Source organism: Medicago truncatula, chromosome 2 (assembly GCF_003473485.1).
Source record: "Medicago truncatula cultivar Jemalong A17 chromosome 2, MtrunA17r5.0-ANR, whole genome shotgun sequence".
Lineage (NCBI taxonomy): Eukaryota > Viridiplantae > Streptophyta > Magnoliopsida > Fabales > Fabaceae > Medicago > Medicago truncatula.
In genome coordinates, this window is record NC_053043.1 from 17,580,252 (window position 1) to 17,593,266 (window position 13,015).

Below are 13,015 nucleotides of genomic sequence, written 5' to 3' on the forward strand. Positions count from 1 at the left end.
TTGCTATTCTTCTCCTCGTTCGTCTAATTCGATCTATCCTTTTTCGATATGACTTTCGTTTGTTTTGTGAAACATGGTTTTGGTTGGTTCAAGTTGGTTCAAGTCCCTTTTGAAACAATAATGTCTCGTCGGAATTAAGAATGATCTTAACAGTATATAAATATTCTTTCAATATTTTTCTATTTGAGGAGAAATTAAAAAGTCGAAAAGGTAGTATCATCATATTTGAGTGTTCGTAATACCATATTGATAGTTTAGAGAACTTAAAGTTAGAATGGTGGTAACACCATATTTTAGTGGTCTCAGCACCATAACAAAGTGGTAACAATATAGATTAAAGTGGTTTCCGTATTAAAGAGTGGTCTTAGTATCATATTTGAGGGTGTAAATCTCGAATGATTTTCTACAATGCGTTAGTTAACCGCACTGTTGTAGATGTGCTTGTTTTATCCTCGAGGTGGCGTGGTTGATAGTCTTTTTTGCACAACTTTGAAAAGTGTCACGAAACGTCTTAAGAAAAAACGACCTGATCGTAACTCAACCTAGTAACAACTTCGGTAGATATTCTTTTTTAAAAAGGAATTTAGAAATCCAAAAACAACTGATTATAATCTTTGGCAAGAATCTCATAAAAAAATAGAATTAGACAAGAGTTTCATTTAAACTTTATTCATATAAAATACACCAAAACAAGGAGTAGTAGTGAGATCTTTGGCAAGAATCTCATGAAAAATGGAATTAAATAAGACTTTTATTTAGATTTTATTCATTTCAAATACCCCAAAGCAAGGAGTAGTGACCAACAGTGTGACATTTTGGCCATGAAATATACATGGGCACACCTACAACCTTTCATTTTAATTACATAGAATCATAATTAAGAATTAATCACTCTACAGCTCTTTCTAATCTCTCCCTCAGAACCAATAAGTGGATTTATATTCCCCATCTTAATCATAGCATATGCAAATTCCATAAAAAAAATTCTTTCATTCTCACTATAATATTGGACCAATTGTTTAGTGGTTGAAGTGGTTTCTTCATCACTTGAAAAGAGAATTTGGTCAGAGCTAAGGAGACCCTTTCCATTAAGTAAATTCTTGAAGTAATTGTTATCAAATTGATCAAATGAGTAGGGGTCAAGAACAGTAGTTGTGTTACCATCTCCATCTTGTGGACACAAGTTTTGCAATTCAGTTAGCATTTCATATTCTAAAGAATTGTCTGGTTCTTGTGTTCCAGAGAAGTTGAATAATCTGTTGCTAAAAAATGTGCACCTAGCTCGTCCAATAGTGTGGGCACCTAAAGAATATTAGAATGGATGAATAGAAATTGGTAATAGATTTCAATTTAGAGGAAAAGTAAGCAAGATAATTCTTTTTTTTCTAATATATGGGAAAAAATACATTGAATCGGAATTTTTTAGCTACATAGTTAATCAAGAACTTACGCAACAATTGAAGAGAAAATGACAAAAAAACTTAGCATAAGATTGTAGGTTCGTTTGGATTTTCCTATTTTTGAGTTTATATAAAACAACTTATACAATTGAATAAATTTTTATGTATTATTTATAGGCTTGTCAAGGTAGTTTACGAAAACCTTTCAAAAAAAATAAAGGTAGTTTATGAAAAAACAACTTATGAATATATCATTTTCGTTAGTGAAAACTTATAAACTAACATAAAAATTTATTTATTTACATAAATTATTTTTCACAAGTTCAAAAATAAGTCAATCCAGACGGGCTATAAATTATTTCAAAAACTTGATGAAAACAAGATACAAGTACTATATAAATATCTTACAACTAACTATATCATATTCTTTGTTTCTATAAGCTATATGGGAAAGTTTATGAAAATAAGAACAATTAATTATAGACATGTAGTAACTTAAGTTATTTTTATAAGCACTTCTAAACACGCATACAAGTGTTTATATCATAAAATAAGTCCAAATATAAAAAAGACAGTCTGGTGCACTAAAGCACCACATAAATAGAGTCCGAAAAGAGGTCTCATATAAATAAAAAATTTGTAATGTACGCAACCTTACCAAATTTTTTATATAATAGGTTATCTCCAAAATTTGAACCTGATATTTTAGTCACGTGACAACAACTTAACCGTTGTGCCAAATAAACTCGCCCAAGAATATCTTTCAAGTGGGAGCTTGGTGGTGAGCTATGGATTTGTAAGAGTTTGATTGGAGTTTAGGGTTTTGTTCTCTTTCACCCCACTTACAAAGATAAAAACTATTAATTATTTTATCCATTAATATATTAATTGTTACGTTAATAGTTCTCCTTTATTAAAGTTTTTACCCATCCTTTAACTAATGTGACTCATTCACCCTTATCTTAAATTCATTAACATATCATGTTCAAAAAATACTCTTCAAAAAATTTCTAAATTAATCTGAATTTCTTTAATAAAAGACCATATATATAACTTTTTTGACAAATAAGATTTCAAATAATTTATTTAACTATAGGATTATACCTGATAAAGTAACAACATCTTTAACACTAAGACCAACGTTATCAAACTTGGAAATGATAGTATCTAGTGAGTCAAATGGAGAAGGAATTGCATTATTTGCAAGTGTTTTGTTTGAGACCAATCCATCTCTGCGTCCTAGCTGAACGTACCAAAATGGACCCCCACTCTACAAAATATGATCACAATTAATTAAGCTAAACACAAATTAAGAAAATAATTTTGTAATTAAAAGAGAGATTTGTTTTAATATTTGCATGATTAGTTATGAATATTTAATAATTGAAGTTGAACATACTAGGTGAACAGAATCTCTAGCAACTATGGCTAATATATCAGCACAAGACACAACTCCACTACATGAACTCTCCACTGAACTTTTGATTCTATCTATGACTTCAAATCCTCTAGCTGAATTTATGTTTGGAGTAGCAAATTTCTCAATATCTTCGTCTCCATCAAGCAGAATTGAAGCATCACAACCCTGAGAGCCAAAAAAATGTTGGATAAACAAAAAGATCAAAGAGAGAGAGTACTGCATAGAAATTTAATACTATATTCCAATGCTTATAAAAAAAAAGAGTACGTTCCAATAAAAACGTCCTACATAGGCATCTAATTAGATATTTGCATAAATAATTTAAAAAATGATATTATAATAATAGAGTATAAATTGACGGTTCTCATGAGTTTAAGTCAGTTGGTATGAACAATTCATAATATATACAAGGTCTGGAGTTCGAACCCCGACTACCACCAAAAAAAGAGTATAAATTGACATCGTGGTCCTTAAAAATGAAAGGTTGCTAAATCTAGTCCTCAAATTAGGAATAGAAACTTAGTATCTAAACAGAAAAATATCAATCAATTTAGTTCCTCAAGATTTTGTCTAATGTGCATGAATAAAATAGTATTGTATCATACACAAGTGTGTTTTTCACCATTAGATCAAGGGTTAAATATGTTTTTTGTCCCTTTAAATATATCAACTTTTCGTTTTAGTCCCTTTAAAACTTTCCTTCGACTTTTAGTCCCTATAAAATTTTCAATCACTACTTTTGGTCCCTATTTTTAAGTTAATTTTACTATTTTTTAATGATATTATGCAGAAATGTGTAGAATATTGTAAAAAAATTATATTTTTTTAACAAAACATAAATTAAATATGAATTTTTAACCATAAAAATTCATATTAAATTCATGTTCTGTTAAAAAATTCTAATTTTTTTTGGAGAGATTGTTATAATATTATGAAATTTGCAAAATTTTATTCAAAAATATGAATTTTACATATGAGTTTACTTTAAAAAAATGGACCAAAAGTGAAAATGGAAAAAAATTTAGGGACTAAAAGTTGAAGGAAAATTTTAGAAGGAGTAAAACGAAAAATTGATTTATTTATAGGAATCAAAAACATATTTAACCCTTAGATCAATAAATATCACCATTGAATCAACCGATTTATGAATGATGCAAGACTTATCTCACCTATACACAATAAATTGGCCTCAAACCAAACATAGTCTCTTAAAATTTGTGGTGCAAAATTTGAGAAAATTGGTTGATATTTTGTCCATTATTTTTTTTTTTTGCTATTTCTCTAATTTATCAACTTTTACAATTTTAATCGTAATAACATCACCCTACGGCTATATAAGATTTGGATATGTATAAAAAAATTAGTTTTAATATTATTGCATAGTTTTATTGAGGAAAAATTACATTTTTAGTCCCTTAACTTAATTTCAGGTAACAGTTTAGTCCTTTATCTTTTTTTTCATTTTAATTTGGTCCTTTTTGTCCATTTTCATATGAATTTTTAAGTTTAAAATTCATGATTTTATTTTCTTATGGTCTTTCAATCTTCAAATCTATGATCCTCGTCTATGTTTGCATAAGAATATTAGATTTGAAGCTTGAAAATGTATATAAAAATGGATAAAAAAGACCAAATTGAAATGAAAAAAAGGTAAAGGACCAAACTGTTACTTGAAATTAAGTTAAGGGATTAAAAGTGTAATTTTGCCTTTTATTGAAGTAGGTAAGTATATATTGTTATATGAGAAATAAAAATAATCTACTAGTATCTCTAACTTACTTACATTTACAAAGCAATCATGAAAGTGAAGACGAAGCAAAGAAGCAGCCATTCGAATCTCTTCATTTATTGCATTAAGAACCTCTCTTCTAACTATTGTAAAAACATCAGGGCACGTTGTCCTGTAAAAATATGGGGTCAGTTTAGGGCTCATAGGTTCAGCCACACTCAAATTTAAGAAACTCATAAGCCAAAAACATGCAATAGCTCTACATGATTTATTCATTTTTGCTTTGTTTGTTACTAAGTTAGATGTATTTGGCAAATACCTAACAATTGATGTATTTATAGCCACCAAATGAAACATAGAGAAATTTTTTATTGAACGTATAATCCTTTGTTTTACCTCATTAAGCATTTTTAAATTTTATTACTTTTTTCCCCACTTACAATTTGGGGTTGAATTTTATCACGTATCTAGTATATGATAAGGTAGCATTTAAGTTTTTTTGTTTTTGTTTTGTGGAAAGCATTTATAAGTTGATAATGTGATAGTATCTTGGTGGATTATCAACTCATTTTCATGTCATCAAAATATACATTAGTGCTCTCTTTTTACAAGACTTTTTTTTTATTACTATAACATATTAAAGAAAGTTAAATAGTTAAAAAACTAACATGACTAAGTATATTTAATATGATCACATATTCATTTGAGAGTGGTGTCACCCTACTTATTAAAGTATAAAACAAATGTAAATATCCTATTTGAGTTTGTGAATGAAGACAAAATATAAACCACTCTTGAGTTAAAAAGATTATGAAGATAAGCACTACAAATCTCAAGCTAAATCATTGGAGCAATGTGAAGTTGTGCATGCATTGAGAATTTAAAATTGTTTTGTTGTTGGTATATGCATTCTGACTTCCAAAACACAATTGTGCCGCCCGCAACTGCTTGGTGGGGTGGGATAAATGTCAATATATAGAAGGGTAATAGTTACCAGCTGTGCTAGCTTATTGGCATAATCGATTTTTTATTGATAAGATCCTAAGATATATCAAATGGAACAACACTCTTGTTTAAAAACATGTCCTTGATCATTTTGTGATATTAGCCATGTTTTAAAAGCCGAGTCGGACGATTCAATCAGTTAAACAATAGATTAGAATTCTCTATGATTCGGTTATTTGATCGCGGTTTGATCTTATTTCAAGCAGTTGAATCATGACTCAACTCGTGGCCTCCCGATATAATGTGTGGTTTGGGTTATAAAACATTTGATATTTGCAAGATAGGAGGCTGATGAATCCTAATGTCAACCCCACTGTAAATGATAATTAGTTGGAAAATAAATTACACTATCTTATTGTGACACGTTTAGATGCAAATGGGGCATAGTGTTTAGCATGTCAAAAATAAATATATCTGTACAAATGTGGCATAGTGCGTAGTATGTCAAAGATGTGATGCACCCACTCAAAATTTCCATTATCACAGACACTATGCCTTATTTGAGTAGGCTCAAAAGTTTATTTGTTAATTCAAACCTGTAATTAAGTTCCTGTGCTTATTTTGTTAATATGGATTATACAAATTTTACTCAGAAAAAATATGTTCATTTTCTATTAACTATGGCACAAGATGAGCCATAAAGCAGAAATATAGACTGTTACAACAACAGAGCCACTTAGGATTGCTGCATAAAACTTGCATCCAGTGTACTGTTTCAATTACTACATTCTATTTCGTGATCGCCCACTTTAGCGGCACGGTTGACAACAGAGCATTTTAGTGCTTGTAATTTGCCTATTTAAATCGTCTATTTATGTTTCCTATACCTTAGAATTGACTCTACCATACTTTTCTATAACCAATTCTAAGTAGCATCTGCAAAATTGTTTCAATACAAAATCCTCTCACATTCGCATGAGACTGATTAAGCCTTCAAAAATACTATTGCTACATCACCATAGAACTATGTTCCTGCATCATGAAGAGCTTAAGCTCTCCAGTCCTATAGCAGCAAGTCACTAATCACACAACCTCCAACAATAGATATCGATACCTCATCTGATTTGGTTACAGTATTTTACCCTGTTCTACGCTTTATGCTCGTTCAATGGATTTACAATTTTTACCTCCTCTAAGCACTTTCAAATTAATTAACTACTCTTCCAGCCAATTTCACCCATGCTTCATAACCCATTCGTACATATTGTTACACTCACTAACAATATGTACTCTATATAGAATACTCCAAATAACATTTTTAAGAGACTTGCCTATTATTATTACTATTGAACATTACTCATTCCAATGTTTTGGTCACAAAGCAAAGTTATTATACAACATTGCTTAAGTTAACCAGGTACCACAAGACCTGGTGCTGACTTGTGAAACCTCTAAGATTCAAACACAGCACCTTATAATTAGAATCAACGACCTTCAACTTAAGCTACCCAATACTACACATCTCTATTAAGCTAAAATATTATTATATTAGTAGCCCAAAAGCCCTTGATTTACTTGCCTAAAGGTTGGGCCGGACCAGAGTTCCTTTTAACCTATGAGTTGGAAGGATGATTTTTACGAAGATTTTGTTTCAAACCTTTAAAAGTTCAAACTGGTCCTCCCCCCACCAAAATAAACCCTGGCCGGTTGGTAACCTTCATAAAAAGCTATCCCTTGCATAGAGAGCTAACTTATTCCTTTCCTAATGATGAAGTCTTCTAAAACTCAAAAGTAGATGCTGATAAATCCAATGTGAAAACAGTAAATTAACCAATAAAATTCTTTTTAATGCATCAACACCTCCAAAACCTTAAATTGGATCAAATGTAATTATGTAAGCAAACAGAAAGACACCAACATTCATGAGCAACAAAACTTATGCTGCTGAACATAAACTTAACAGAAATCATTTGTAAGAATTGTAAGCAAGTTCTTCCAACATAGAAAAAGAATGATGCATATGGAAATACGAGAAAAAAATAGAGCAAAAAGGAAACTTAAGCAGCAGAGTATAACAAACAACTTCATAGTGTTGCAATGTGAGCATTCTAGCATAAGAAAGTCACCAAAAAGATAAGGTATCTCACATACCCTGCAATAATATGTTGAATCGCCAATATTCTAAAGGAACAATAAATGGTGTTTAGTTGAAACAACAAACTAATAAAACAAAACCAATGAATCGTTTTTCCAAATTGCATAACAAAACCAAAACTGAAAACATATCAGAGACTACAAGAGCACAAGGCCAAGTTCAGATGGTTTCAAGGCATTACGAACCCTATAATTGTACAAGTAGTAGTGAAGCTGTCCATCTCCAGGTCCAAACTTGAGCTCTTTAAGAAAACCCTCATTATGCATTACATCCAACGCATTGAAAACATCGAAATCCTTCTGCTTCGCCACGATCAGAGCATCGTTCATCAACTGAGCCAGTGGAGTTTTAGTAACCACGTTATAATAAGAATAAGCAATTTTCAAACTTGAGTAACTCTGATTTCCAAGAATTGAACTAGGCAATGTATAAAAGCTACAAAAATCAGTAATCTCATGGTTTTCAGGACTCTCAACCAAGTAACTATCCACAACATCCTCATGTGGAAGCAACCAATGCTCAACATCATCTTCATCGAAATCAGGCGCAACAACAAACTGTCCTAAATAACCCCTAAGCAACCTCGTAACTGCAGGAACATCCCTCAGCTCCATTTTCCTAAACCCTTCCGTAACTGTCGAATCAGGCAACTTATAAAGCTTAATAGTCCTACTCATAGTCATCCTTGCACCAAGCCTCGAAAACCCAACATCAATAAGCTTCTTCGGATTCAACGACCTATGCCAATACTGACAAGTAGCAACCGGAGTCGGTAGCACAACCCCAGCCGTATAAGCCGCTTGCCAAATATCCTCCAAATGAACCCTCCTAGTAACCTCCTTAATCATAACCGGGGCAAGCCTCTTCGACCTAAGTTTCTTATGCACACACAAAAAGTTAATCTCAGCCATTCTAACAACCTTATCATTAACCCTAATCCTCGCCGGTATCCCAGTAATAAAAGCAACCAATTTCTTCGACCCTTTCGCACGAACACCAATATGCCAAGTCTTAAAATACCCAGGAACACACAAAGCCCATGTTAAAAACTCCTTAGAATAATTAAACCTAAACATATTCTCATCATCCTCAACATAATTATTCTTCAACAAAAGATAAACCTCATCACATGTTTCTTGACAACCCATATCACATGTTGTCCATTCATATAAATTTGGAAGATTATAAGGTTCTTGTTTGACTTCTGATAAGGGTTTTGGTGGTTCAATTGGTCCTTCTGGTAGGGTTGTGTCACCAACATCTTTGTATTGACCAACAGGTTGTGTTTCCCAGAATTTGTGTTGTTTGGTTACTGACATTGAATCTTGGAAACTCCGAACAATTGTTTCCAACGAGGTTTCTTCTGTTAGATCTGGTTTTGATTCGGCATTGTTTTCTTCTTCCATTGTTGATTATGCTATGAAAATTGCAATGCTGAAATATTGAAAAGAAATAAATAAATTAAAATTGAATTGAATTGAAATTGAAATTGAAATTGAAAAAGAGAGAAGAGGAAAAACCTTGATATTAACGATGATGATGAAAATAGTGAGAAGAGTGAAATTTATGATTAAATCATTCACTTGTAGAATAGGGTAAGTATCTCGATGGGGTTGTGGGAAGGTTACACAAGAGAACGAGTGTGCCAAAAAGATTTAATTACTTTTTTTTTGAAAATTAATTACTTTTTTTTAAGAAGTAGATTAACCTATTTTTGAGCTTATCAAAAAGTTTAGGTATCTTGTCAAAAAAACAAAAAAATAAAATTGTTTACGTAAATAAAGTAATAAAAAATTGTGCTAAGCACACCTGACCGATGAAACACGAATTAGCGTCAAAACGCATTTACAATGTTATTTGAATTTAGAAATAAGAACATAATAATAAAGATGATGTTAATGATAAAAATATTGTAATAGTTGTTGTTAAATATTATAAAGCGATTGATTATAAATATGTTAAAATGATGTTCAGCCCAACCTAGATTGTAGGTGTTAAAGTAAGGGTTTCGTTATTATCTAGTATACACACCTATATACTTAACCTGCTCTTCATATAACCCCAAACTAAGTCAGTTGCAGCTTTACTCCGTTGATGAACAACTTTGTAATAGTTGTCGTTAAATATTATAAAGCGATTGATTATAAATATGTTAAAATGATGTTCAGCCCAACCTGGATTGTAGGTGTTGAAGTAAGGGTTTCGTTATTATCTAGTATACACACCTATATACTTAACCAGCTCTTCATATAACCCCAAACTAAGTCAGTTGCAGCTTTACTCCGTTGATGAACAACTTTGCTACTTCATGCGCTTCCATCCTCTTAGCTAGTGCTAGGAGTTTGTTGCTTGCTAGTAACGCATCATGTGCTTCCAAGCTTAGAACTTCTTGCTTCTTCACCACACCCTTATTCTTGCTTTAGGGACGATATTCGCTCAAAAACATGTTGTTTATGAGCTCTCAGATTTCAGCTGCAGTTTTTTTCTTCATGGTACCTCATGTTGATGCATCTAAAAGCATGCGTGTTGTTGGCTTCAAACCATTTGTGAAGGTTAATGCCACTTCTGTTTCTAAAAATTTGTTCCCCGTACAACGCTTTAGGAGTAGCTTGTACATTTTCCATGCATCGTAGAGAATTTCTCTGCCTTCTTGTCAGAAATCGGCTATCTCTTTCCTTTTTCAAGGTATTTGACTGTTCGGAAAAAGCGGCGGAGGAATGCTTTCTTTAAATCATCTCAAGTAGCTATGGTTCCACCTGGAAATGCATTGAGCCAATATTTTGCTCATCCACTTATAGAGTAGACAAACAAACGAAGCCTCTTGTCAGACTCCGAAACTCATGTTAGATTAATGGTGCTGCAGGCTTCTAAAAAGTTAGTTAGATGAGCATTACTATCTTCGGTTTTCCTACCTGCAAATTGATTCTCCCTTAGTGCGGAAAAAATTGACAGTTTGATGTCAAAGAGGACATGGTTCACTAGTTGGAACCTCTGGTCGACTTCATTCATGTTGTCAAGCCTCCCATAATCTCCTAATGTCATGTGTTCTGGTTCTCCCATCTTTTCGTCGGATGAGAAGTCACTAAGACTTGGAAGTGGAACGGTTGCTGCTTCTCTAACTTCTGGGATGGCATTTTCGAATAGCTCTCTCGTTTTATCGATATCAGAGTCGAATACAAAGGTACCTGAATCTGCACCACACATAAAACAACTCGCAAGAAATTTTAAGAAGAACTTGCGATAAAAAATTAGACTATAACAAAAAGGAAATAAATAAATATATAGCTTTTTCGGTTTTTGTTGTTAAAAAAATAATTAACTATAAAATAAATCTAACCTAAATACTAGCCTAAAATAAAACTATATTTTTAAGCAAAGGTAGCTTAGCAGAGAGCTAAGACCACCCAAAATATAATAACCAAAGAAAACAAAGGGAACAAAAAAAGAAAAAAGAGGGGGACTATACCAAAACCTCTTCAAAAGTTGACAAATCTAAAACTAGGCATACCTATCATGTTTTGTACAAAATGACTTCTAATGCTAAGAGGGACCTCTAACCAAATAGCAAGCTGATTCAAAGTTAAACTAATATTGTCTAAGGCATCAGCACATCTCTTTCCTTCTCTATACACATGGGTTACTAAGAAATTCATGCTTCTAGTGATAAGTAAATAGTTATTCCATGCTTCTAGTGATAAGTAAATAGTTATTCCATTGGTTTCTTAAGTGCCAAGGAACAATTGAGTGATTTTTGAAAGCATTGTCAACCAAGGTTGAGTCAGATTCCAACTAAAAATGGTTCCAATAATGTTGAGCGTCCAGTTCTATAGCTCTCATTGCACCTGAGTTCTGCATGGTAGGCACTGACATCACCAGTATTTCTGCAAAGCAAAGAAGAAGCTTAGAGTCTTTATCTTTGAAAATACCTCCACATGCTGATGAGATGTTATTTACTGAGCCATTTGTGTTGCATTTAATTCAATGAAGAATAGGGGGTTCCAGATAACTTCAATGATCTTAGGGGTTTTGGGAGGGTGAATGCAAACATTGAGCTTTTTGAGGATGGTGAAGTCTGAGATTGCAGATGAAGCAACAACATTTGAGAGATTGCAGTATCATTATAGAGAAGTATCATACTGGATGTGGCACAATATCAATAGAGAGAAGCGACCTCATGGTGCAATATCACTAGATATTCACACCCGCAATTGAGAAGTATAAGATCCCTAGGTTGGTATGATGCAGTATCACTAAAGAGAAACATTGTACCGAATGTGGCGCAGTATTGCTAGAGAGAAGTGACCACATGGTGCAGTATCACTTGAGAGAAGCACACCTAAATTTATGTTATGGGGTGTAGTACAATATCACTAGATATAAGTACTACGCAGTGCATTATCATAATGAGAGAAGTACACCCATATTGGATCATAAAATTTGTAGTGCAATATCACATGAGAGAAGCACTACCCTCTGCAGAGTGACATCAATTTCTAGAGTCGTTGTCAGTGACGTAGAATCATGATGTACTAATTGAGTACTTTAGAATAGAATAGTTGCAAGGAGAGAAAGCAGTTTAGAGGTTAGAAACATGCATATAATTCTTGAATTGTGACTTAACTTGTTAGTTCTTATGAGTTCTTATTGATCTTAGTTAAGCTTATTGAGTTATAATGTACGTCTTTTAATTGATACGGTGTTTACTTGATATTTTTACGTGTCTTTCTCAATTATTTTATACTATTACATGTTCTCAAAATTCACCCCTATGTTTTTTGTGTTTGCTGGCTTGATCCTGCGTTTGCAAAATCGCGGTTTTATAGGTTACAAGTCTTAAAGTGGAGTGCATGCCATCTACGAAGACTTGTTTTATGTTAGTCTTATTTTGGGAAAATAGCCCGCTCTGATAGGTGACATTGGGTTTGGATTAATTTATTCTATTTAAGCTCAATACTTGTAATCAAATTTGTAAAAGCTTTGTAGTTTTCAAATGTTAGTCATAAAGCCAAATTTTCTTATTATTAATTTTTCAAATAATTGAGTATGAATTGTATATATAAGTTGTGATGTCCTCGTCTCGAAAAGTTTTAAAAAATCTACAATTTTAACATTCTGATGTGACTTAAAATTTTATAAATATTTAATAGATTATTGTGGGATTTAGGGTGTTATATAATGACTAAGTGCAAGTATACAATGTTCAAGTTCTTGTATAAAAAGATATTGATCCCATTGGAATTGTGGCTCTATAACTTCCTATAGCTTTTTAGTAAATAACTTGTTTTGCTAGAAAATAAAATAAATCATTTTTGTCACAACAATAAGATAAATATAAGAGGTTAAGAAAACAGTTAAAAATACTAGAA

At 32.2% G+C, this 13,015-nt stretch overlaps 2 protein-coding genes across 2 annotated transcripts; both read right to left on the reverse strand.

Annotated features, from left to right (window-relative positions):
- Nucleotides 1–700: 700 nt before the first annotated feature.
- LOC11437724 (peroxidase N) lies at nucleotides 701–4,842 on the reverse strand. The gene is made up of 4 exons (XM_003595189.4): nucleotides 4,604–4,842; nucleotides 2,800–2,985; nucleotides 2,505–2,670; nucleotides 701–1,302 (listed from the first exon to the last, which is right to left on the reverse strand). The coding sequence occupies exons 1-4, from the start codon at nucleotides 4,823–4,825 to the stop codon at nucleotides 878–880; spliced, it is 999 nt and encodes a 332-aa protein (XP_003595237.1). The 5' UTR covers nucleotides 4,826–4,842; the 3' UTR covers nucleotides 701–877.
- Nucleotides 4,843–7,696: 2,854 nt separating this feature from the next.
- Nucleotides 7,697–9,329, reverse strand: LOC11440649 (glycylpeptide N-tetradecanoyltransferase 1). Its single transcript, XM_003595190.4, has 2 exons — nucleotides 9,170–9,329; nucleotides 7,697–9,083 (listed from the first exon to the last, which is right to left on the reverse strand). The coding sequence occupies exon 2, from the start codon at nucleotides 9,053–9,055 to the stop codon at nucleotides 7,787–7,789; it is 1,269 nt and encodes a 422-aa protein (XP_003595238.1). The 5' UTR covers nucleotides 9,056–9,083; nucleotides 9,170–9,329; the 3' UTR covers nucleotides 7,697–7,786.
- Nucleotides 9,330–13,015: the final 3,686 nt, after the last annotated feature.